Source organism: Silurus meridionalis, chromosome 3 (assembly GCF_014805685.1).
Source record: "Silurus meridionalis isolate SWU-2019-XX chromosome 3, ASM1480568v1, whole genome shotgun sequence".
Classification (NCBI taxonomy): Eukaryota; Metazoa; Chordata; class Actinopteri; order Siluriformes; family Siluridae; genus Silurus; species Silurus meridionalis.
Genome location: NC_060886.1, coordinates 22,640,674 through 22,666,209, shown reverse-complemented (window position 1 = coordinate 22,666,209; position 25,536 = coordinate 22,640,674). Strand labels below are relative to the sequence as shown.

General features: G+C 36.5%; 1 protein-coding gene and 1 long non-coding RNA gene across 2 annotated transcripts; one reads left to right on the top strand and one right to left on the bottom strand.

Moving 5' to 3' along the window:
- Positions 1-13,838, bottom strand: LOC124381849. The gene is made up of 3 exons (XR_006924930.1): positions 13,798-13,838; positions 13,069-13,156; positions 1-32 (listed from the first exon to the last, which is right to left on the bottom strand). It is a non-coding gene; the product is annotated as an uncharacterized LOC124381849 (long non-coding RNA).
- On the top strand, positions 13,584-24,953 carry itgb2 (integrin, beta 2). Its single transcript, XM_046843708.1, has 17 exons — positions 13,584-13,683; positions 13,824-13,980; positions 16,279-16,330; positions 16,426-16,517; positions 16,780-16,987; positions 17,162-17,332; positions 18,350-18,591; positions 19,007-19,165; positions 19,287-19,382; positions 19,488-19,577; positions 19,742-19,876; positions 20,114-20,298; positions 22,657-22,889; positions 22,973-23,189; positions 23,461-23,666; positions 24,170-24,336; positions 24,479-24,953. The coding sequence occupies exons 3-17, from the start codon at positions 16,282-16,284 to the stop codon at positions 24,545-24,547; spliced, it is 2,319 nt and encodes a 772-aa protein (XP_046699664.1). The 5' UTR covers positions 13,584-13,683; positions 13,824-13,980; positions 16,279-16,281; the 3' UTR covers positions 24,548-24,953.
- The last annotated feature ends 583 nt before the right edge of the window (positions 24,954-25,536 follow it).

The window sequence follows — 25,536 nt, the reverse complement described above, 5'->3', positions numbered from 1 at the left end:
TTTCCCAATTCTTGTATCAGAACATAACTTTCCTAAAATAAAAAGGCATAGAACTATATGGGTACAGAAAATAAACTAAGCATTATATTTAAACTCTCTTGATAAGTAAGCTATATGTAATATATCAGTTGTAACTGATACATTAAGTTGTCAGTTGAAAAAAGTGTATAACTAAGCAAAACATTTTTTTGCGTATTTAAACATAATCTTTTCAACCATATTTAGTTAAAAACAAAGGGTTTCATTTTTTCCCCCTGGAACCTTGCCAAAGGAAGGACTAAGGAAAACATTCAAAATATACAGTTCTGGGGAATCCCCAAGGAAAAAAAAAAAACACAGGAAAAATATAATTTTACATGAATACCATTTATTTTGTTTGTAATCAATTGTTCCTTGTTTAAAAAGAAAAAAACTGAAAAATAAAAAATAACATTTTAATTTATGGAGTACTCCTGACCTGGTAAATGTGCATATTACAATTAAAAATAACATTAATATGAAGTTGGTTACTACTGACAGGGCTCTTACACCTTTCCCAGTCACTTTCAAGCACTGTATTGCTCTGGGAGCAGCACAGTACACTTAATAATAGTGCAGTAATATAAACATATTGAGTACTGCTGCTCTGAGAGCAGCACATATACACTAATAATTCAAGCAGTAATATGAGCATATTGAGTACTGCTGCTCTAAGAGCAGCACAAATAAACTAATAATAGAAGCAGTAATATAAGCAGATTGAGTACTGCTGCTCTGAAAACAGCACATAAATAATAATAATAGTACATTCAAATGAACATATTGAGTAGTGATGTGAGCATATTGAGAACTCCTGTTTTGATAGCAGAACATATACATTAATAATAGAGGCATTAATATAAACATATTGAGTACTGCTGCTCTGAGAGCAGCACATATACACTAATAATAGTGCAGTAATATGAGCATATTGAGTACTGATGCTCTAAGAGCAGCACATATACACTAATAATAGTGCAGTAATATGAGCATATTGAGTACTGATGCTCTAAGAGCAGCACATATACACTAATAATAGAAGCAGTAATATGAACACATTGAGTACTGCTGCTCTGAGAGCAGCGCACATACATTATTATTAGTAGCAGCACTATCGCGGAAGTTGGGCCGACGAAATATTACAGAGATCTGAACCAGTAATTGTTGCTCATATCAGTTTCATAAACAGCGGGCTGACAAGTCAAGTCAAGTCAAGTCAAGTCAAGTCAAGTGGCTTTTATTTTCCTAGTCATTTCTACTATACACAGTGGTACAAAGTACACAGTTAAAAACGAGACAACATTCCTCCAGAACCCTGTTGCTACACTAAACAACATAGAGCTACAACACATAACACAAAGCTACATAAAGTGCATTGAGAGCAACCTAGTGCAAACAGTGCAGACGAAAAACAGTACAGACAACAGAACAGACAGACAGACAACACCAAACAACACAAGACAATACACATAACACAAGTTAGTGCCGAGCAGTAAATCTAATGTATACTCTGAATATACAGTACTGTGCAAAGAGAACTATAAAAACTAAAACCAAGAGTATATGTAAACAAACACTATGCAGTGCAAAAACAGCAGTAGCAGCAGTCGAGATGTGCAAAAAAACAGCATGTAAACAGTATAATATGGTTAAGTATAAATAATAAATAAATGGTGGTGGAATGGATTGAGATGAATAATGAGTGTGTGTTAAGTTCAGGTTGTACAGTTCAGTAACACACAGTTGAGTGTGTGTGTGTGTGTGTGTGTGTGTGTGTGTGTGTGTGTGTGTGTGTGTGTGTGTGTGTGTGTGTGTGTGAGTTCCAGTTTAGTTCTGTGTATTGGGGAGCCTGATGGCTTGAGGGAAAAAGCTGTTACACAGTCTGGATGTGACGGCCCAAATGCTTCGTAACCGCTTTCCTGATGGCAGGAGGGTGAAGAATGTGTGTGGGGTCGTCCACAATGCTGTTGGCTTTGCAGATGCAGCGTGTGGTGTAAATGTCTATGATGGTGGGGAGACAGACTCCGATGATCTTTTCAGCTGTCCTCACTATCGTCTGTAGGGGCTTGCGATCCAAAACGGTGCAGTTCCCAAACCAGGCAGTGATGCAGCTAGAAAGGATGCTCTTAATGGTCCCACAATAGAACATGGTAAGGTTCGGGGGAGGGAGATTAGCTTTCTTTAGCCTTCTCAAGAAGTAGAGACGCTGCTGGGCTTTCTTGCTGATGAAGCTGGTGTTGAGTGACCAGGTGAGGTTATCCACCAGATGAACACCAAGGAATTTGGTGCTCTTGACAATCTCCACTAAGGATCAATTGATGATCAGTTGAGAATGGCCGCTCTGTGCTCTCCTGAAGTCCACAACCATCTCTTTGGTTTTGTCAACATTCAGAAACAGGTTGTTGAATCCACACAGGCTGTTAAATGGTGCTCACCATGGTCGTGTCTTTGGCAAACTTGACGATGTGGTTCGAGCTGTGCATTGCTACACAGTCGTGAGGCAGCAGAGTGATGCAAGGAAAAACCAGTATACAGCATCTCAACCTGCATTTAGACGGATGTTTTGTAACCACTAGTTCAACGGTAAAAGACCTGGGAGTTATTTTAGACAGCAACTTGTCTTTCAAAAATCATATCGACCAAGTCACAAAAACAGCCTTCTTTCACCTTAAAAATATTTCTAAGCTAACAAAACATGTTATCTATATCTGATGCAGAGAAGCTCGTCCATGCGTTCATGACCTCCAGAATAGACTATTGTAATGCATTACTAGGTGGATGTCCTGCATCATTAATAAACAAGCTTCAGTTAGTTCAGAATTGCAAGGACAAGAAAATATGATCATACAACCCCAATCTTATCGTCCCTACACTGGCTACCTGTTAAGTTTCGAATCGATTACAAACAACTACTTCTTACTTATAAAGCCCTAAATGGTTTGGCTCCCATGTATCTATCCAGTCTTTTAACACGCTACAATCCGTCACGTTCCTTGAGATCTCAAAACTCTGCACTTCTAGTAGTTCCTAGAATAGCAAAGTCCACTAAAGGTGGTAGATCATTCTCACATTTAGCTCCTAAACTTTGGAACAGTCTTCCTGACAGTGTTCGGAGCTCAGACACACTCTCCCAGTTTAAGTGCAGATTAAAAACTTATCTTTTTAGCAAAGCCTACACATAACATACGTCTCACATCATAACCTTGTGCTCCAGAACATTTGATCACATGCACTTTATCAACTTGTGCTGTTAATATCATGAACAGCAGCTACGCTAATTTCTCTCCACTGCTTCTCTTTCTCTCCCCATCCCGAGGCATCCTGAGGTTTGGCCAGCTCCAGCTTTAGTCACGTCCCACCTCATGAAGTTAATGGACCTCTGAAGAAGTATATGCCGAACTCGCAAACATCCCCTACCATCTAGGGACGTACCAGTGCCAATTGGATCCCACTACATGTGTGGAGTTTTGACATTAGACCTCCTGGAGTGTTTAAAGGCTCTGGCATGGAGAAGCTGGTGCTGGATCTGTGATGATCACAAATGAATGGCTCCTAGTTTTGTAACCATAAAGACTGTATAAGACTGTAGAAAGAACATTACTCCAGTACTCATGTTAGTTCTCACTCTCCAGTGTTCTGTATTGTTGAAAATGTATGATCAAACTCTTGATGTCACTCAAATGAGGATGGGTTCCCCTTTTGAGTCTGGTTCCTCTCAGGGTTTCTTCCTCATTACATCTAAGGGAGTTTTTCCTTGCCACAGTCGCCACGACTTGCTCATCAGGGATAAATGCACACCATTCACCTTGACTTCTGTAAAGCTGCTTTGAGACAATGTCTGTTGTGAAAAGCGCTATAGAAATAAACTTGACTTGACTTGACTTGACTTGACTTGACTTGACTTGACTTGACTTGACTTGGTGCGGTCAGCTGAACGTATCATCCGCACCGAGCTCCCTGACCTGCAGGAAATCTACAGCAAGCAGTGCCAGACCAGGGCCAGGAAGATTGTGAAGTCCAAACTATTTCTCTGGTACTTTCAGGGAAGCACTTCCACTCCTTGAAAGCAAACACAGAGAGAATGAGGAGGAGCTTCTTCCCACAGGCCATTCGGAGTTTAAACCAGGAGACATCCAGCAACTAACACTTGGACTTCTCTTTTCAACTATTATTTACAATTATTTACTATTATTTGCATTACTTGCACCAGTGGAAAAACTTTAACTCTGGACCCAGCCACTCTAATTCTGGACTGGACTAGCACAGCATCACTTTTATTCCATTTCACATTTTTTATACCAGCACATGGACACTCTATTGAAAATCACAATCATACTGGGTCAATTTAATCTATACTTCTGTCATACAGTTGAAACCATATATTTACATACACTTCAGAAAAAAACACAAAAACTTTTATTTCTTTACTGTCATACATTAAATCAGAGTAAACTTTTTCTGTTTTAAATCAATAAATATTAACATATTTTTTGCATTTGTTAAATGTCAGAATCGAGCGAGGGAGCATTTTTATGTATTTTTATTTTCACTTTCATCAAAATCAGAAGTATACATACACTAAGTTTATCGTGCCTTTAAACAAAAAAAACCTCCAGATGATTCCATTCTGAGCTTAAGAAGCTTCTGATAGGTTAATTGATTCCATTTGAGTTAATTGGTGTGCACCTGTGGATGCATATAAAGGCACACCTCAAACACAGAGCCTCTTTCTTTGACATCATAGGAAAATCAAGAGCAACAACAGCAAAAGATCTTGTGAAGATGCTGGCTGAAACTGGTAAGACATTGTCATTATCCACAGTAAAACGAATACTGTACCGCCATGAGCTGAAAGGTTATTCTGGGAGGAGAAAGCCATTACTTCAAAACCACCATAAAAAAGCCAGACTACAGTTTGCAACTGCACATGAGGGAAAAAAATCTTAATTTCTGGAGACATGTCCTGTGGTCTGGCGAAACAAAAATTGAACTGTTCGGCCATAATGATAAACGGTATATTTGGAGGAAAAAGGGCGAAGCTTTGAAGCCTCAGAACACCATCCCAACTGTCAAGTATGGGGGTGGTAGTATAATGTTGTGGGGCTGCTTTGCTGCAGAAGGGACTGGTGCACTTTACAAAATAGATGGCATCATGAGAAAAGAAAATTATGTGGATATATTAAAGCAACATCTGAAGACATCAGCCAGGAAGTTAAAGCTTGGGCACAAATGGGTCTTCCAAATGGACAATGACCCCAAGCATACCTCCAAATTAGTTACAAAGTGGCTTAAGGACAACAAAGTCAAGGTATTGTAGTGGCCATCACAAAGCCCTGATCTCAATCCCATAGAAAATTTGTGGGTGGCACTAAAAAAGGCGAGTGCGAGCAAGAAGGCCTACAAACCTGACCCAGTTACACCAGTTCTGTCAAGAGTGGGCCAAAATTCCAGCAAACTATTGTAGAAAGCTTGTGGAAGGATACTCAAAACGTTTGGCCCAAGTGAAACAGTTTCGGGGCAATTCCCCCAAATACTAAGAAAGTGTATGTATACTTCTGACTTTGATGAAAGTGATAATAAAAATACATAAAAATTCTCCCTCGCTCGATTCTGACATTTACAAATGCAAAAAATATGGTAATATTTATTGATTTAAAACAGAAAACGTTTACTCTGATTTAATATATGGTGTTTTTTTCTGAAGTGTATGTAAATATCTGGTTTCAACTGTACATATCCATCCAACCTTTTCATACTTTATAGTCAGATTTTATTTAAATATACTTTTATACTTTATTTAAAAGTTTATTTATTACTTTACTCTTTACTCTAATACTCTTTATTTTTAGATTTATATTGTATTTCTTTTTCATGTCAAGCATTTCACTTAATGTGATACTCTGTATGAATGTGTATGTGACAAATAAAATTAGATTTTTTGTTTGAATTTGAATATATCATCACATCTGTCATAAAGAATACATTTACAATTAATAAGCATGATAAATAGGATGTAGGCAGATATCGGTAATGACAACACAGCATGCTTAAAGCATATTGCAGGAAATACTGACATCATGACTCACAGCAATATATGACATCTTCAATAATGTTTCCATTTGGTTCATGTAAGGTATCATTAATAATGCTATTCTTTCAAGTATATGGTATATAAAAAAGACAGAGTATATCAAAATTGAGACAAATTGAGAGATTCACACACAGAACCTCAAATACACAAATGCACAGTGCAATTTGTGTATTTGAGTTTCTGCGTGTGAATCTGTGGCTATTTATACCAGGTTTAGTAGCTACAGGCAACAACCACCATCTGTATTAAGCACAGTGAGATGCTGGCATCAGCCAGCACAACCAGCAAGAGGGGGAAGGAAATACACACCAAATATCAGCGCACAGAATCACTGTATTAGGATTAATGAGTGAAAAACAAAGTGAACAGTGATTATTAGATTACGAATCGATATAAATCACATCAGTGATTCATCGGACTGCACAAACTTTTACAACAGATTAATTACCTAGTTGTTAGTTACAAATGTGCAGGAAGAGCGTGCACAGAGGCATACAGTACTAGCGGATTAACAATAATTTTAACAGCATTACAGTATCACAGAAATAGCTTGTGTATTCAATAATAGCATAAGGATCCTGCAATGCACAAGCTGCAGAGTCGCAATTCGTCTACAGCTAGACCGTTCGCTTTACGCATGGGCTATTTATACAGTGCCAGCTATTAATAGCACTGTCCCTCGCGCAGACACTGCTGAGCTCTCCTACTGCAGGCCTGCGGCATGCTCTCTTCATTCAAACACACACACACACACACACACACACACACACACACACACACACACACACACACACACACTGCTGCAGTATTCACTATACAAAGAAACACAGAAAATGAAACAGAGTGACAGGGATAAAAACTGGAGAAAATAAGAAACATTGATTATGCAAAAAAAGCAGTGTTTTGACGACTAAAAAATGCTGTCTTTTTGACTAGTACCGCCTCAGCATTTTTTTAACCTTTCAAAGAATCCATGGAATAGATCAGGTATCCCACCTACACCATGTAATTACCCAGAGGATTATCCCTGCCTTCTCTTTGCCTTTCTGAGCATCTTGCTTAAAAATAGCTACACTTCGCCATGCCCTTGATCTTCCCCCTGAGAGAATGAATTTACCTCCACTTGTAAGTGCAACCGCATCTCTTTTGAGCAAGGGCTGTTGCCTAGGACCTGCTTGCAGCGTGAACAAACAGTTAAACACTCAGAATACCAAGAGAAGAAGCAAGAGCCGAAACACTTCGATTTATTAAAAATAATAAACTATACAGTGTTTTATTAATTTAAAGTAAGGCATCATTTTGACTTTCTTTTTTTTTTTTTATGCCATTAGACCTGTAGTATGGACATATCCACTACCAACATCCTCATAGTATCCACTACCAACATCCTCATAGTAACCGAGCTACGCACAATCAAAGTAGAAAATGTGTAAATACATCAGAACATATAGCTCAGAAAAGTGGTATTAACCACATTAACACATTCTGTTCAGAGTCACAGAGAATACAGAAAACAATAGGCATGAGGCAGGAATGGCACCACACACACACACACACACACACAAACACACACACATACACATACACATACACATTAACTGTCTCATTCAACAGGGTTTGTTTTTTTTACATAGCAAATCTCCCTACTGGAGGTAGGAATAAATGAAAGAACGTCTCTAGGTTACGTATCTAAGAGGGAAAGAGACCCTGCTTCATCAACGCTTTGGGAACGCCTCTATGTGAACCATGTGTGTAATCTGTCCGATGGTAGGGCACAACGTTAATGGCAGGGTGATGTCACGACCAGGAAGCTATAAATGCAATTGCAGTGGAGATGGCACTAGCAGGGAGTGTAGCACAGAAATAAATCTTGTTAAATCTTGCATCTTGTTCCCTTATGTAACCACGGTTACATATGTAACCTAGAGACATTCCCCTTCAGGAACTAGAGCTGTGGCAACAATGCTTTGGCTCTCATTTGGGTCTCGTCGAATTACAACACTGCCACACTGACAAATCCCTACCTAGTGTGGATGAGCACAGCTAGGTCAAAGGTCTGAGGGGCCAGAAATGGCGCAAGGGTCAAGGCTGTAAGACCTGACAAAGGTCAGAGGGGTGAACCAGCCTGCAGTGTTGCAAACGTCTTGGAGAGAAAAGCCCCAAAGAAAAAACACACTCCAGTTCGAGTGAGCTCTGACTCCGAAAGGAGCAGGAACACCAGAGGACTAATAAGATGAGACTCATAAAAAGAAGAGATAGCATCCGCAATACACCTGCTGAGGGTTTGCTTGTCCACAGGAAGACCCTTTTATATAGACCGTAGCAGATAAACAGCTGGTCCGGCTTCCTCTACACGTCCTATGGACGTACACCAGATTAAACTTTCCCTGGTCAGGGCTCAAAAGGGGGAAAGAATAAATGCCTGGAACACAAATGGTCTTGTGGCAAGCAAGGGCACCTTGGGAACATACCCCCGCCTGGTGTAGAGAAAAGCACTGGCCATGCCTGGGGTAAACTCTAGACAAGAGGAGGCCACGAAAAGGGCCTGAAGGTTTTTATAGATGGGTTGGCCAGTAGAAGAACAGTCTTAACTACAAGAAACTCAAGGGCGTTTCATGCAAAGGTTCAAAGGGAGGCTTGGACAGGGCCTCCAGAACTACGGCCAGATCCCAACTGAGGCCTCAGCCTCCAGGTAACGTAAAGGAAATGTGTCACTAACGGATTTTACCCCAGGGACTAAAACTACCTTGAAACTGCCCCCACAGGGGCCACATCCTCCTTGGAGCCACCAGGGGGAGACAAACTCCATCCTGGGGAACTTTCTCCAGAAGTCCTGGAAGCAGCGCAATAGGGTTGAAGGAATAAAGACAGCTATGCCTGAGCCATGGCGTCCAACAGGGCTGGAGAAGTAAAGTAGAACCAGAGGGGACAGTGTGTTATCTCTTGAGACGCAAACAGATCCCCCTGGGCTTTGCTGAATCTCTCCAAAATCTGCTCCACCACGAGCAGGTGGAGCTGCAATTCCCTGGGTCTCAACCCCTGCCTCGACAGGGTGTCTGCTGCTTCATTCAGCCGACCCAGGAGGTACTCTCACTGAGAGGAGCTTCACCTAAGCCCACAGGAGGATCTGGTGTACCAGTTTGTACAGGGGGCACGAGCGCAGACCTCCTTGATGGTTGATGTAAGAAACCACAGAGGTTTTGTCGGTACGGATCAGCATGTGGTGATTTTTGAGGTCCAGGAGAAAATGCTTCATCGCTAAAAGCACAGCCAGCATCTCTAGGCAATTGATGTGCCAAAGTAGACCTTGGGCAGAGCGACCCACGAGCCTTACCCACGAGTGCCAATGTATTACTCAGGGTTTTCGCGGGTAATGTCGGGTTTTGAGGGAGGAGGAGATCTCGGGATAGAGATAGCTCGCAAGCGTCTCTTAAACCCTCGGCATCGCTCCATAGATCTCATAGAAATGCGGGCAAAATGTGCGCGGCACAACGAGTACGGCGCAATATGTGCAGGTCATGCACAGAATGTGCAGACAATAGAAAATATAGACATTTATGCAGCATTGCTATGCTACAGTTTCAGGGTCCCTGATTCCCTTTGCAGTTTGCAAGGTTAGGCATACTGTACATGTAATTGGAAGCAAGTCAAAGAAGCATGCAGATCATTTAGTGAATTGTATAATGTTTTACAGTCTAGAAAGTGTTATTTTATTACACTTGTTGTATACATGACTTTGCTAATACTGCATAAAATGATCATAAAAAAAACGTCCCCTTATACAAATAATGACCCTCACAAGATAATGTATGATTTGTATTTTCAAGCCATAAAAGCAAATAGCAATGTTTTTTTTGCATGTTATCGGTCTGCCATCTGGTGGTAAATTGTAAAAAAAAAAAAAAAAAATCAGCTTTCAATCAGCAATCATCTACTACCAGAAAAATTCCACATTAACATGTAAGATAAGATGGGGAGGCTGAGAGAAAGAGAGAAAGACCATTTGAATTTAACCATTCTAAAGAGACCATTTCTAAACACTGATCTCTTTCTATTAAGTCAGACCCACACAATGATAGCCAGACAGTCAGGTGAATGTTAATATGAAAGTTTGGATGCCATTAGCATTTAAACCTGATTTTAATCTTCAATCGTAATCAAGTGTTCTGTGGTTTTAGATTCCATGCACCATACATGTTAGAAAACACAGCAACAATATATTGATAAATAAACCTACACTTCTTAAGTAATAAACTAACAAAGGTTTTTATGCCCTTTTAGTGCATACTCAATCCAATCTCTAGAGTATACAAAAGACTTAGCTCAGCTGTTGTATTTTCACAAAAGTCAAAACCAGAGAATGAAGGGACATAGCTCAAGCTAATACAGACAGGATTCATCTGGGTTTTAATCATTATAGGTATCATTGGTTAAACAGCTTTTATGAATTAGTGTTTATATATAAATACTGTATAGGTTAGGGTGTAGCAGGTAATAGAAATCGCTTTTGATTTAATATGACAAAGATGCATGCTTTATGTGTGTGTGTGTGTGTGTGTGCGTGTGTGTGTGTGTGTGTGTGTGTGTGTGTGTGTGTGTGTGTGTGTGAGACCCTGTAAAATACACTATTGATTTACTATCAGAGTATTGTATGTGGTTGTTAAAGAGACTATAGTAAAAAGAATTGTAAATATAAATATATAAAACAGATCAGGAGCAAATGCAAGAGAAATCGAAAATTTACTGATTTAAAGCTAATGACAGAAAACATGGTCACAAAACTTTAGTATGAAAAACCTATAGAAAACCTTCTGCAGGAGAATATTTATAAATACCTGAGAATTACAAAAACAAGAAGGGGAGTGTTGTTTTATCTGGCTGTAACTATGGGCATAAAGGAAATCCGAAAAAAAAAAAAAAAATGGATTACAGTCTACCAGGAAACTGCATATTGAAATCAGTGTTCAAAATTTCCCTGCAGTATATAACTATGCACTTTATATAATCATTTCTGATCGTGATTTCATCTCAATGTCTGAAATATTAAAAGGGTTTAATGTCTTTAAATATTACCTTAGAAAAAAAATCATTTTAAAAGAGGGTTTTTATATGGCAGGATAGAGCATAGGCAGAGATTGCATAATACAGTTTTCTATTACTTTATCATCTTGTTTTCACAAGTAACTTAAATATTTATAGGAAACTTTAAACAAAGGAAACAAAAGTCAAATTCAATTAAATGATAGAACACTTTTTTATATATAACTTTAACTGTTGATAAATAAGAAAAAGAGAAAAATCAATTGCTAAGCAATAAAGAAAAAAAAAACCTGACATTATATGGGTTTCTGGATTTTTTTTTTGTTAGGTATAACACTAATAAAAGGTGAGCTGATTAAATGTATCTTATGCAGGGTTTATAAAACAGAATATCAAGACAAAAAGAAACAACTGCCCAGACCAAAAATAAGTAATTGAGCAAAACTATTGGAATTATAAAATCTTAAATAAAGTTCTAGTTTAACACAACATTTTGACTCTTACACCAATAGACATTACTAAGGCTCACGAGTCATCGGAAAATAGGAACATGCAGAATCTAAATAAGATGCATCATAGATAAAAAAAAAAAAAAAGACTCTGAATCATTATCTATGTGTGTGAGTGTGTGTGTGTGTGTGTGTGTGTGTGTGTGTGTGTGTGTGTGTGTGTGTGTGTGTGCGTGCAGGAGGTACTTCCGCCTGGCTTACCACAAGAGGAAAAGATCTCTGCCCTCTTCAGTCCATAGTGTTTATACCTACAATTTGTTTTATTATTGGAGAGGGAAAATTAGGAACTGGGGTAAACCACACTACAGATTATAAGATACTGGTTAACACTATTACCCAAACGGTGCGTATATGTTCGTGTGATTGTAATTTTTTTCAATATCATATATTCATCTTTTGATTGCATTTGAATGTAAAATACTTTGTGCTTTAAAGATTAATAAAGGTTGTCTTAATTAATTATTTTCACCCTAAACTCAGTAGATCAGTTTTCTCCTTTGACATTTCTGAGAGTAGGAAGGAGGTTCCTTCTTTTTACTTCCTCCTGCCACATAAATGAAAAAAAAAAAAACCCTTAACATACATTAAACACTGTCCTGTGCAAATTCATGTTAATGCCATACAGGAACAGGAATCTGAGGCTACAGTGTTCATAACCTCACTAAACTATGAAGTAGGAGGTTACAAAACCATCATATCCTCTTTGTTCATCCTTTAACTGTCTAGTTTCTGAGTCTGAGTCCTACTGCAGTATTCATTTTTGGTTTAAGCTAACAGTAGTGGATCCAATGTACTATGGGCTGTATATTCAGAGCTGTCTATTTATTTATCCATTATGCAGTATTTAGAGTACACGTAAAGATAAAAATTGTTACAAACATTTTTCCATTTCGGTTTGAGTCAGAAGTCACTAAATATGACCTGATACCACAATGACCTGCATTTTTTCCAAGTAACAAATAGTTAAAGGAAACAACTAAAATATGTAATGTTGAACATTTAAATTTAGGATGCATGTAAAAAAATTTGCAAATAGTAAAAGTCTTTCTGAAAGAGTAATTGCACACAAAGGAACAACTACTACATGCATGGTTTAGAATGAATTATGTGTAAAAATGTGCAGTTTATTTTCTTCTGTTTCAACACCTCACCTCACAGAATTACTTTTAATTACTTTTAATATTGTCATGGATATTAAAGTACACAGAAGATCTTACATGAGAAAGTTTTAAGAGTTGAAAATAAATTCATTAGGATCAAGTAGAACAAACCAAAAGCAAACCAGATAAAGATAAAGTATTAATGATTTGGGCTTTGTGATTGATTTTGGTTGTTTACCAGTCTGCAAATTGCAGTGGTGGACAAAGTACCATTTTTGTACTTGAGCAAATGTATAAAAACTATTCTTACCCTATTCTGTGAAACAAACAGCATCTCATCTGCGGCCTACTAATGAACAGTGAAGCGCCTTTAGTAGAAGTCTGATTCAGCTCTGCGACTGAAAGGAGTCATACAAGAGGTCATTTTTATCATCAGTGTTCACACTGCACAACCTCTCATCACTGTGTCAGGACATTCTTTTGCACTGAGTATGTTTTTAAATAAGTTCATTAAATAATAGTTTAACTTGAGCAGTTGAACGGCCACCACTTTACAATGTTGAAACTTTAATTCTACTCTAGTCTGCTGCTGTATCAGTGACGTTTACATCCCAGTGCAATGCCAAATCATGCCATTACACTGTAAAAATGACTTTCCTTTCCATCACCATCTTATTTTGTTTCACTAGAATGTTAAATCACGTGCAGTATACTTCTAAATCTCAGCTAAATCTATCTATCTGTCTGTCTGTCTGTCTGTCTGTCTGTCTGTTCGTCTTCCATACAATATAAAGACAGTAAAAGTGAAAGTATCTTCACTCTCCGGAGACTCTCGCGAGATCCTTTAACCATTTACTTACTTGCCTGTGGTCTCGATTTAAGTAATGCACTAACATTTTGTCAAACATTACACAGTAAAATGGGGGTAAGTAAAAATGGCCGTTTTCCAAATAAAACTACTCTGATAAATTAGTAAAGCGGGGGAAAAAAGTTTGTTGTTTATTTTTCAACACTGTAAAATTGTATGGTTTCTTCTCACTTCTCTGTGTCGTTTCCCTCCCATAGTGTTGTAAAAGGGCGTTCTGTTTCCTCACCCACCGCCTTTTTTTTGAGAAACAAACTACCTTGTGTACATTTTCTGTGCTGCAGTAACAGTCATTGTGGCCGGAAGTGGAAACTTCATGTGAACTGTCTTAAACACGGTCTTTTCCATCATCCGCAGGTAAGCAAATAACGCGCTATAATTATAATCCGTTTAGAAGAGTAGGAAGTGCTAAAACCCTTTATTGCTGACTCTGTTTATTTATTGCATTAGAAAGTAATTGAGTTTAATTTGATCTCATCGGATCTTATATTTGCAACATTGAACATTGCTGATTGATGCTGGAATTGATCATTTTTATATTCGTTCTTTCAGTACAGTATATATATATATATATATATATATATATATATATATATATATATATATATATATAAGAAAAGTATGATATGATTATGGGGTTATAGATAAGGAACAGCACAGCAGACCGTTATGTGCATACATTCCGGGTGTGTGCACTTTACTTCAGGGTCTAAAGTGTTTCCGCTTGTAGAGATTATGGACCGTGTTAACTGCAGTAAAGTTTCCAGAACAATTGTAATACATTATAATCATCTCTCTCTCTCTCTCTCTCTCTCTCTCTCTCTCTCTCTCTCTCTCTCTCTCTCTCTCTCTCTCTCTCTCTCTCTCTCTCTCTCTCTCTCTCTCTCTCTCTCTCTCTCTCTCTCTCTCTCTCTCTCTCTCTCTCTCTCTCTCTCTCTCTCTCTCTCTCTCTCTCTCTCTCTTTCTCTGTATGTGTGTGTGTGTGTGTGTGTGTGTGTGTGTGTGTGTGTGTGTGTGTGTGTGTATCTCTTAATTCATACAAAATACATTTCGGATTGCCAAAGCATTACGAACAACACAGATGTAGATGTGTATTCTAAAATGATTTAGAACACCTAAAGAACATCTAAAGCAAGTAGTTTATTATAGATATAATAAAATAGTATAAGAACTAATGAAGGAAAATATTAAATAGATACAGTAATGGATATAGCAAAAATAAACAACAAAACAGAAGTCATGTGAACTTACAATTTAAACAGTAAACATATATATTGCATAATGGCTTTTGTTATTGTGGATGTATGCTTATTGGTTGGTTGTGTTTAGGTTGTGGTGGTGTGGTTCTTCTTGGTCATCTATCTCTGTGTCTCTCTCTTTCTCTGTGTGTCTCTGTGTGTTTCTAGAAAATCTAGATTGTATTGTAAAACACAATACTTATACAGTTTGGCTTATATTGAACTTTTATGAATAAAGTGCAGATGTTAGTTTTGGGTGTTTTTATCAGTCCCGTTTTGTTTAAACATTCATAGTTTTCACGTGCATTGTTTCCGATTGCATAAATCATACCAGTGCTCTTTAATTGCCATGTATAGTATTTTCATGTAAATTTTTTTCATTGCTTGTGGTTGTGTCTAAAGATATCCTTCTGTGGTAGGAAATGAAAATAACTATGCAAGAAATATAAAGCTCTAGGTCTGAAAAAGTGTGACTTGACATATGCAGTGTGCAGTAAAAAACTTTTAACACCTATCTGTGTGAAACACTTTGTTGCAAAACCACTGCAAGTAAAATGGTGTTCATATATATGTAGGCACAAGGTCTGCAACTTTCCACTTACTGGTAGTAAGCATTCTCCTTATAAAAACTCAAATTAAAAAAAATCCTATTTTAAATAAATGCTAATTATGAGGAAGTAGGAAGTTGTAAACAAGTTGTTCAGTTGCTTGAAAGGATTTGTTACTTTCTTTTTGTTAAGTTAATATTAAACAGTTATAATGCATGCGGTTTTGGCCCTGAAGTTTTCTGACTGTTGAATTTAGACGTGTACTGACATTATTCACTTTATTTCTAATACACATATTTTCGAAAGTGTGCTGCTTCTTCTTGCAAAATCACAACCAATACATGATGTAAAACAAAAGTTAACAGTTGCTTGGAGTCCAAGTCCAGCTGTAAAAATATAAAATGGTCATATCAAAAGATGGCGCTGTTTGTACATTCTGATTCAGAACTTTACTATGCAACACATTAAACCAATGTTTTAAAGCCTATTTACTAAAAATAGACAATAGTTAAGTGAAGGAGTTAAATGCAAAGCTTATGATTTTCGTGCTTTTTTTACTTTTAAATTGAGGCTTTTGAAAATATATTAAATGCAGTTTTACTAATAGTTATATTATTAGTTTCATTCCATTTTGAAAATGCCCCTTTCATATGCCAGCAATACATTATCATCAACCTCAAGAATCTTATGTTAAAAAAGTAAATATTATGAAGCATCTCTTCTATTAATAAATTGCATTGCATAAAAAAGGATAAAATTATGGAAAATCATTTTCTTCATTTAAGCAAACGGAATAAATGGTCAGATGCATTTTTCTGACTGTCAGTATTGCATCGTTAACCAAACAATTATTTTTTCCTTTTTTCCAGAAAATGCCACAAGCAAACAAGATCATTCTCCTGCTGTTATTTGGAAGATATGGTAAAGTGAATTTGATATGAGTGAATAAAAAATATATGTATTTTACCATGTAAGAACACAAGGTTGAGTTTATTATCAATGTATTTTTGTACCAGTCTTCTCTCAGGAGGAATGTATAAAATCAATCGTGGGGTCATGTGATGAATGCATTATGTCTGGACCCGGATGTGCCTGGTGCACAGAATTGGTGAGTAAGCTATATGCATTAAAACAAATTTTATTGAAGCTTAAAATGATTATTGTTGAAAAACCTTTTTCCAATCATGCATATCAGCAAGAACCCAAGACCAATCACTTTTTGGAGCAATTAATTTTAGTGCTTAAATTGCAGTTCTCAAAAAATCTACATGGATAACAGACATTTACCGCTTACTCTGTACTCCATGGGGCTTGCATTAAGATAACAAATATCAACATGTAGATACTGATTTGCTGTTCTTATAACACAGAATTTCACCAAGCCTGGAGAGCCAGAAGCAGTACGATGTGACACTTCAAAGAATCTTCAAGAAAGAGGCTGCCCAAATGATAGTCGAATGATAATTAACCCAAAGAGTGCTCTTTACATTCGAACCAACAAACCACTGTCAGGACCACAAAAGACAGAAAATCCAGTTCAGGTGCAGCCACAAGCAATTGAACTCAATTTACGTCCAGGTATGTTACCTTAAAATGATAAATGATAATGACCTCAACCCAAAAGGGTACCAAATGCTAAAACTGACAAATCTAAATGTCAGCTGATTATGAGTATTATAGTTAAAGAAAAGAAAACTTGCTTGAGCCATTTTAACCCTAAAATTAAACTTTTTTTTTTTTTTTTTTTTTCAGGTGAAGCCTTCACTTTCAACTTCTCATTTAAAAGGGCAGAAGGCTACCCTGTGGATCTGTACTATCTGATGGATTTGTCCTACTCAATGGGTGATGACTTGAAAAATGTGAAAAACCTGGGAATAGAAATTCTTAAAAAACTACAGCAAATCACTGGAAATGCAAGGATAGGTAAATAAACATATAATGATGCATAAAAGACGACTTTACAGACTTGATGTTGTATTTTCGTTGTTTCTGTGACAAGTTAGCTGCTGCTTGACACCACCATTGTTAGTGGCGTTACATTGGAGAGTAACAGGAAGATTGTCAGTGATCTCAAACATAAAATGTACCTGTTTTTCTCTTAGCTCCTGAAACAAGCAAGAACTTCTTTGGTCATTTACCATTAACTAGCAATGTTAAAAGCCACAATAATAAAGTTTACCATAGAAGCAGTGAAGACAGAAGATATTAGAAACAGAATGCAATGCACATTTGTGAAATAGTTACAGAAGTCTATGAGCTGATGAGCCAGCCCTGTCTCACGGCAGTCACAAAAAATATAGTCACGAAATTTTATCAATTGATTCGTGTTCATAGACACAAATTTCCCTCTTTCTTTTTGTGTCACTGATGACGACTTTTTATGTAATGTATTTCAATAGGAAGTATTTTTGGTGTCTCCGCCAAAGTTTTCCTTCCGCTGGATATCACAGACACTGTATTGTGTTTGCCTCGTTTGTTATAGATTTTTTTTTATAGATCTTCAAGCACTATTACTCAACATTTAAGCAGGGGATTTTATCCTTGTTTTTAATTGCTTTAAATTTGGTAAGATACTCACTAATATAAAACCATCATCTTTGGTTCCCTCCCAGTCAAAATACAGTAATATATTGACTGTGTTAATTGACATTGATTGGTGATACTGTAAGATTTATTACAGTATAACCCTAACTCTGGCGTTTCTGTTAGCATTACCCATGATCCTCTGCCTCTGTCGCTATGGAGACAGAGCCAGAAGGAGGCAGTTGTGCTGAGTGACACTAAAAAAGAGGAAAATTAGTGTCCATGAACACAAATTAATAGATTAAAGTTTGTGATTATATCACGAAAAGCCATGAGACAATGTTAGATGAGCATGATAGTGTTTAGTGATGTTTTCACCTTAAAATGACTTTTGAATAACCTGATTTATTCATGCAGGCTTTGGCTCGTTTGTCGATAAAACACTTCTTCCATTCACGGACACAGCCGAAGAAAAGTTAAAAAAGCCCTGTCCAGCCAAAGAAAAACAATGCCAGCCAGCATTTGGCTATCAGCATGTTCTCAGTCTGACAAAGGATGAGAAAATCTTTTTTGAAAAAGTATCCTTGCAAAACATATCTGGCAACTTGGACATGCCAGAGGGCAGTCTGGATGCCATCATGCAAGTTGTCACTTGTGTGGTGAGGCTTCATTTATTATTCTTTTTCATGTTACAATATTTCTTCATTCACTTTTGTGATATGTCACAGGAAACCCCTTGTGACATTTTCTACAGACACACACACACACACACACACACACACACACACACAAACATTCACTACCTACCATTGAATTTACAACCTACGCTTCTTTAAAAATAATAATAAATAAATAAATAAATAAATAAATAAATAAATAAATAAATAAATAAATAAATAAATAAACATTGCTAATTGTTTCTTTCACTGGTTTGACAGCTTGGCATTAAAGTGTGTTACGTTTTTGCTCATTTTTGGCTGTTTTCCAAAAATCAGCTGCATGATCATTTAGTGGCTTTCCCTACATTGCCTTGTCATATAGTCTTGTAGTACCAACTTTAATTTCCATTCACAGGATAAAATTGGCTGGGGAGACAGCACACGGCTGCTGGTGCTGGCCACTGATGCTGGTTTCCACATGGCAGGTGATGGGAAACTTGCTGGCATCCTCGAACCAAACCAAGAGACTTGTCAGCTGGATATTAACAACAAGTACAGCAAGAGCAACACTTGGGTATGTCTGAAAGCTTCTGAAGTAATATAGTGGAAATAAATGAAAGCATTTGTTGCTACACTGTTTCTTGAACATATTGCCTAAATCAAAATAAGTATCTTGATTAATCTGTCCTTGTCAGGATTACCCATCTGTTGGTCAGATAGCCAGGAAGTTGGAAGAGCAAAACATACAGCCTATATTTGCTGTAACTAAAAATGTATCCCAAATATATGAAGTGAGTGTTATTGAATTATAATTGATTCAGATTAATTTAACATTAACCTAATAAAAGATGTTTTTGTTATAAGGAATATCTTTTGTTATTTGTTTTCTTCTTAAGGAGCTGAGTAAACTGATTCCTAAATCAGAAGTTGGAGTACTAAGTAATGATTCAAGCAATGTGGTAAATCTAATTGTGGAAGCATACAATGTAAGGGAATTTCTTTTTACCTTTATATAACATGAGTAATACCCTTTTGTAATAATTATATAAATATGTACACAATGTGCTGGATTTGTGAATGTCATTGTAAATTAAAATTGCAAGTGTTTATCTATTTCTAAACATTGTTTGTGTTTTCGTTGTTTTTACAGAAACTCTCCTCAAATATTATTGTGACACATGATGGACTCCCAGAAGGCATATCAGTAACATTCACATCTAAATGTAAGGGTGGAGAGAGGCCTAGTGATAAAGGGATATGCAACAATGTTAACATCGGACAGGAGGTACCGTAACACACAGCCCACATGCCATTTAATTTTGATCTAAAGCACTGTATTTAGATTGTTCACTTCTACTAAATTGTTTCTAGCTTCAAATAAATTTATATTCTTTATTACCTTTATAGAGATGCCTAATTACCTAATAGTAATATAGCATTGTATATAGTGTATAGTAAATACTGTATTGCCCAATAAAATATAATTGCCCTACCTGTTTAACAATGTCCTTTTTCTTTACAGGTAATTTTCAGTGTAACTGTTAAGGCAGCAAAATGCCTAGATTCAAACTTCAGCATTGGTCCTTTGGGGTTCAATGAAAAACTGAAGGTTTCGGTAAAAACACGATGTAAGTGTGAATGCGACAATCAGGACATCGTACACGATTTCTGTAATAGAGAAGGAAAAATTGTCTGCGGAACATGCAGGTACCAAAAAACTCCACTTCTGTTCCAAGCTTCTGTTGCTTATTTGTCTTTATTGGTGGTGGTAGTGTCATTGTTGTTGTTGATGTTGTGTCTGCCATTTTGCATTTACAGAAATGCACACCTAATTAACATAAAACATGCCCAATTTTTAGGTGAAACACCACCTCCACTGTGCTTGACACATGAGCTTGTATGTTTGGGATCATTGGCAGATCCTTTCATTCTTCACACTTTTAATCACTTTGGTAGAGGATGATTTTGGCTGTCGAATTTTGTGACTTATCTATGTACTTTTTTGTAAATTCGAATCTGGCCGTCTGATTCCTAAAGGATCCGAACATCACAGTTCACCAGAAAGCTCTCTGCCTGTGAACTCACCATATCTGTTGCTTTGCTTTCGGAAGAATAATTCACAACAGGATTGGTTAAACAAATTATGTTGACTGAAGCTGTGTCTAAGTCACAAACAATTATTTGAAAACTGTTTCTGTGGGGCTTTCTAGATTGAAGCTCTGCTCCTTGCTGTAATTTTCACTAACAAGGAAGCTTTAACCTTTAATTGAGGTAGGCCTAGCAGATCATTAAAGACTAGAAGCTGGCACAGGTACTGAGCAAGACATTTCAGTGCTTTAAAGGACAAGGTCTTTTAAATAAATAGTTAAGTTAATAAACATAAGGATATTAATAAACATCCAGTTTCGAATGTGTTAAATGCAGTGTTTACAAATGTCCGAATTGCAGTGTTTCCTCTAGTTTGATTAAACTGGTGTCTTTTACCTGACTTACCGTAAAAATTAAAAGAGAACCTTGTGAAACGCCAAACATTACCTTAGTGTGGATTAAAAAGTCACCATTTACACTAATAACAATAAGTCAAATAAGGCCTGAGCCAGGAGAGGTCTCTTCAACATTTTCTAGTCGGATCAGTGGTGTCAGAAGCTGCATTAAGGTCAAGCAAAACAGGCACAGAGACAAAAATCTCATCAGTGGCCAGTAGTAGGTAATTTACCACTTTAACCAAGTCTATCTCTGTGATATGATGAGGCCTAAATATGCCTGATCTATTTATTGTTTCAATGTATAAGCATAACCGCTTTGCTACAACCTTCTCTAAATGTTTGATTGAATCTGATTGTAGGTTTGTAGAAACACTTTAGTCAGTTTTGTTATAGATATAGATACAGTTTTATATAAAAATAGATACAGGTTGATATATATATATATATATATATATATATATATATATATATATATATATATATATATATATATATATATATATATATATACATACATACTGTTATAGACATAGTCCATCCTAAATTTATAGTCTGATGCATGATATTTTCATTTTTGTTACTTAAACAATTCATTAATTCATCGCTTTTATATAATGATGATGTGTTGGCTTGGGCGGTGATCTAATTCTTGTTAAATAAGAATCTAGGATTCCTTTTGTTATTTTTTATTAGGGTGCAGAGATATGCTGACATATCAGCATTTAGGAGGCTTTTCTTTTTTGCTGTTTGAAGAACCTCCAATGTAGTTTGACACCATTTATGTTTTAATTGTGTCTGTTTTGTTTTATTTGTTTGTTAAAACTTGGATGGCTTTTTTGGTTGGTCACAGGCAAAACCAATGGCCCAAAAGAATAGACATCTGCATCTATTAATTATTTTAACAATCAACCTAACATTGCATACCTGTGCAAGTGACATTTGTCAGTCATATTACTTGTCAGTGATATTTCTGGCCATTTGAAAAATTCTGGGGTTCAACCATAAGCTACCATGTTCTATGTTTCTTAGCACATCTAGATGTAAATATCACTGTTTTATTGTCTCTTATCTTTTGATCTTAGATGTTATTAGCTTTGCTGTTTTGACACTTAGGAAGCTGTGAACTAAATGTTTAAGGACCCTGTATGGAACACTTTTTAAATTGTACTTTAGCCATGATAGTTTATAATGGCTAAACTCTATAATAATGGCTAAAATACAGAATAACTAAATTCAACTTCATATCATGTTTTTAGATGGTTGAATTGCTACAGTAATTAGATTATATTCCATGTTTACTACTCCTCCCTGCTATTCTCCAACTCTTAAATAAGGCTTCACTAGGGGACCTGAAGTTTAACACTAAGCAGAAGCTTCCTAATACATTTTATTATTCTCAGGAAATTCATTTGTATACCATAGTGTACCATAATATGTTCATGTGTCAACATTTGATGTGTACACACATTAGATATTCATAAATCTATTATGCCTGTATATCATTATTTATTCATACTGTACAAAATAAATTACACAAAAGGGTTTATATGTGATACTTTATGCTTCTCTCTTGCCATAGCTGCAACCCGAATTTCCTGGGACAGCGGTGTGAATGCAGTGTGGAAAAGAAAGATGAGGTCGCATTGAAGGCTCAATGCCGCAAAGATAACGGGACAGAGTGTGAGGGTCGTGGAGACTGCAAGTGTGGAGTGTGCAAGTGCCACCAAACTGAGGGGGGTCAATCCTACTACGGTCCTCACTGCGAATGTGATGATGAACACTGTGAAAAGTTCCAAAACAAATTGTGTGGAGGTACTGACACACACAAATATATGCCAAATGAAGTTTCACACACAGCGCTTCAAGCATGCACTCACATTATGGATTTTTCTCAGGGAACGGGACTTGCAGATGTGGAGAATGTAAATGCAATGCTGGCTATGAAGGATCAGCCTGTCAGTGCAAGAAATCCGATGAAAGTTGTGTGACGGGAGAAACTGTGTGCCATGGACGTGGCAAATGTGTGTGTAACCAGTGTGCTTGTGAGAGGGGATACAAGGGGATCAGATGTGACACATGTCCAACTTGTGAGTTGCCTTGCGAAAAGTCAGGGTGAGCTTTTACTTTTTTTGGATAACGCAGGTTATGGTGTTTGTGTTGTATGTAAACTTTTTATTAGAAAATGTAAAGAATGTGTGTTAAATTATATATTATGGATCTTTGTTCTAAAACGTTAAATCATTCCGATTTGTTAATTGTTTAATGTTGGAATAGCAAAACAATATTTGTGACCTGTACTCATTCATATGACTTCATCATTGCGATAAATGTTTTATGTATTCATTTCATATGCTTATATTTACATCCTCTTATTAAAAATTAGGAGCTGTGTTGAATGCAAAGCATTTAACACGGGACCATTGGATAAGAGCTGCGATGAATCCTGCAGCCATCTTAAAGTTACAGTAGATGAAAAACTGGCAAAAAGGGATTGCCAAGTCAAGGATGAAGAGGGTTGCCGGATGATCTTCTCAATGACTCCGCAAGACGGATTTGACCGGTATTATGTGAACGTCCTGAAAGACAGAGGTAAAACAAATCAGTAACTGTGACCATGGTTGTAACATTTGTCTTGTTACATTATCCATAAACAAATGCTTTCTGACTCTAAGAATGTATTTTTTCACTAGTGTTAAGATTAGTCTATTAAGCAATATCAGCTATACACTGATTTCCAGCACTCTACCATTCATATTTTATTTACAAAAAGATTTAAATCCTAGCAATTAAAAATTTTGTAAATAATGCCTATTACTGTCGTTTTTATTTTAAAGTTGTAAAGCACTATGAACTGAATTTTTCTGTGCTATATAAAGTTTATTTTTCATTTTAAAACAATCCACATTTCTTCAGATTTCCAAATATCCAATTAAATTGATTGCTGTTTTTATATTTTTAATGCAGTTTTTTAAAATAACCTCTGATATTCTTTGGAATAACATTAGACATTGCAAAAATATCTTAACTTAACTTTTCTTGTAGAAAAATATACCAGGACTTAATTTTAAGTTTTTGTACTTTCTGTATGCTAGAATGTCCGGAGGGGCCGAATGTTGGACGCATAGTGGGTGGATCTCTTGCCGCTGTGGCTTTGATTGGACTTCTACTCCTCATTCTCATTAAGGCAATATTTTATTTCAAAGACCTCAAAGAGTGGAAGAGGTTTGAAAAGGAAGCACAGCGCCGTCAGTGGGCAAAAGTATGTTCTTATTATTTTGATTGCTGTTATCATAGTTTGATAGTTTGATCATTGTTATCATTATCATCACCACAGTGATCTGAAATACAGTGGAATATTACCATACTTTTTAATTTGATTCTCTCTCTCTCTCACTTTCCAGAGTGAAAATCCATTGTTTCAGAAAGCAACAACAACTGTTGCAAATCCAGCATTTACTGGAGACTCTTAAGGTAGTAGGGGACCAGTGGGGGATTTATTTAATTTAAATATAAATGTAAATGAATGGTGCATTACTAAACCAGTACTCAAGCCTGCTCTTCCAGTCCATTTTTTTTTTAACATCATCCTCTGTTCTGGTTAATTACCACTGTTACTTTTACACCTGAACTCAGTCATCAGTGTTCCGTAGTCCATGATTGCTTCTCAGGGATTTGGAGATGGATCCTTGAGGGATTGATTTGTGGCTGTGAAATTGTATTTTGCTCTGCTTCTATTATATTCTTAGCAGTTTAAGGATTTATTGTGTGATAAAATTACTCTTCGGCATAAATTCTTGTACATTGTTTTTTTTTTGTGTGTGTACTAGTATCATGTGTGTGTTTCAAATCTAAATAAAACAACAACAAAAAATAAAAGTCAGAATGTCATTAGTTTATTTAAAACATGACATTTCATCCCACTCTAGGTTAAATATTCAATGTTTCCTCTTCAAGCATATTATTGAGTAACTACTGTACATTAGTCTGTGAAAAATAACAGGAAAAGTTACAAATTTGGAAAATACAAGGTTTAAAATACACTTTATTTGAATATTATCTAAGAGAAAGTAAGTGCTTACTTGGTTATTTGTACATTGGTCATCTGCATCTCAGTGCAAATAACAGTCATGAAGCTAATGAGTAAATTATGTAATGAAAGGGAAGAGGGTCTCTGAGGCACCAGTGGCTAAAGCTTAACAATGAGCCCTGCCCTAGCAGTCCTCCACGGTGGAACTAGTTAATGAATCGGAGGCACGGTGGTGTACTGAAGTTTGAAGTTCACAAACGGAGTGGAACAAGTTGAGAATCTGCTGCCAAGAAGACAATCACAGAAGCAGGTAGGAAAGTTATACTCATATCATTTTAAAGAATTGTAAGGTAGAAAAAATGTATTAGTATTTTTTATAAAATCAACAATTCGATTAATTCTCTAGAATAACACAAGAGTTCCATGTTAGTG

Bases quoted from the DNA above. Each gene is read 5' to 3' on its own strand.
- itgb2 (XM_046843708.1), top strand. From the start codon at position 16,282: ATGCCACAAGCAAACAAGATCATTCTCCTGCTGTTATTTGGAAGATAT. The intron at 16,988-17,161 runs GTATGTTACCTT...TTTTTTTTTCAG, and splicing joins TGAACTCAATTTACGTCCAG to GTGAAGCCTTCACTTTCAAC. The intron at 20,299-22,656 runs GTACCAAAAAAC...CTCTTGCCATAG, and splicing joins ATTGTCTGCGGAACATGCAG to CTGCAACCCGAATTTCCTGG.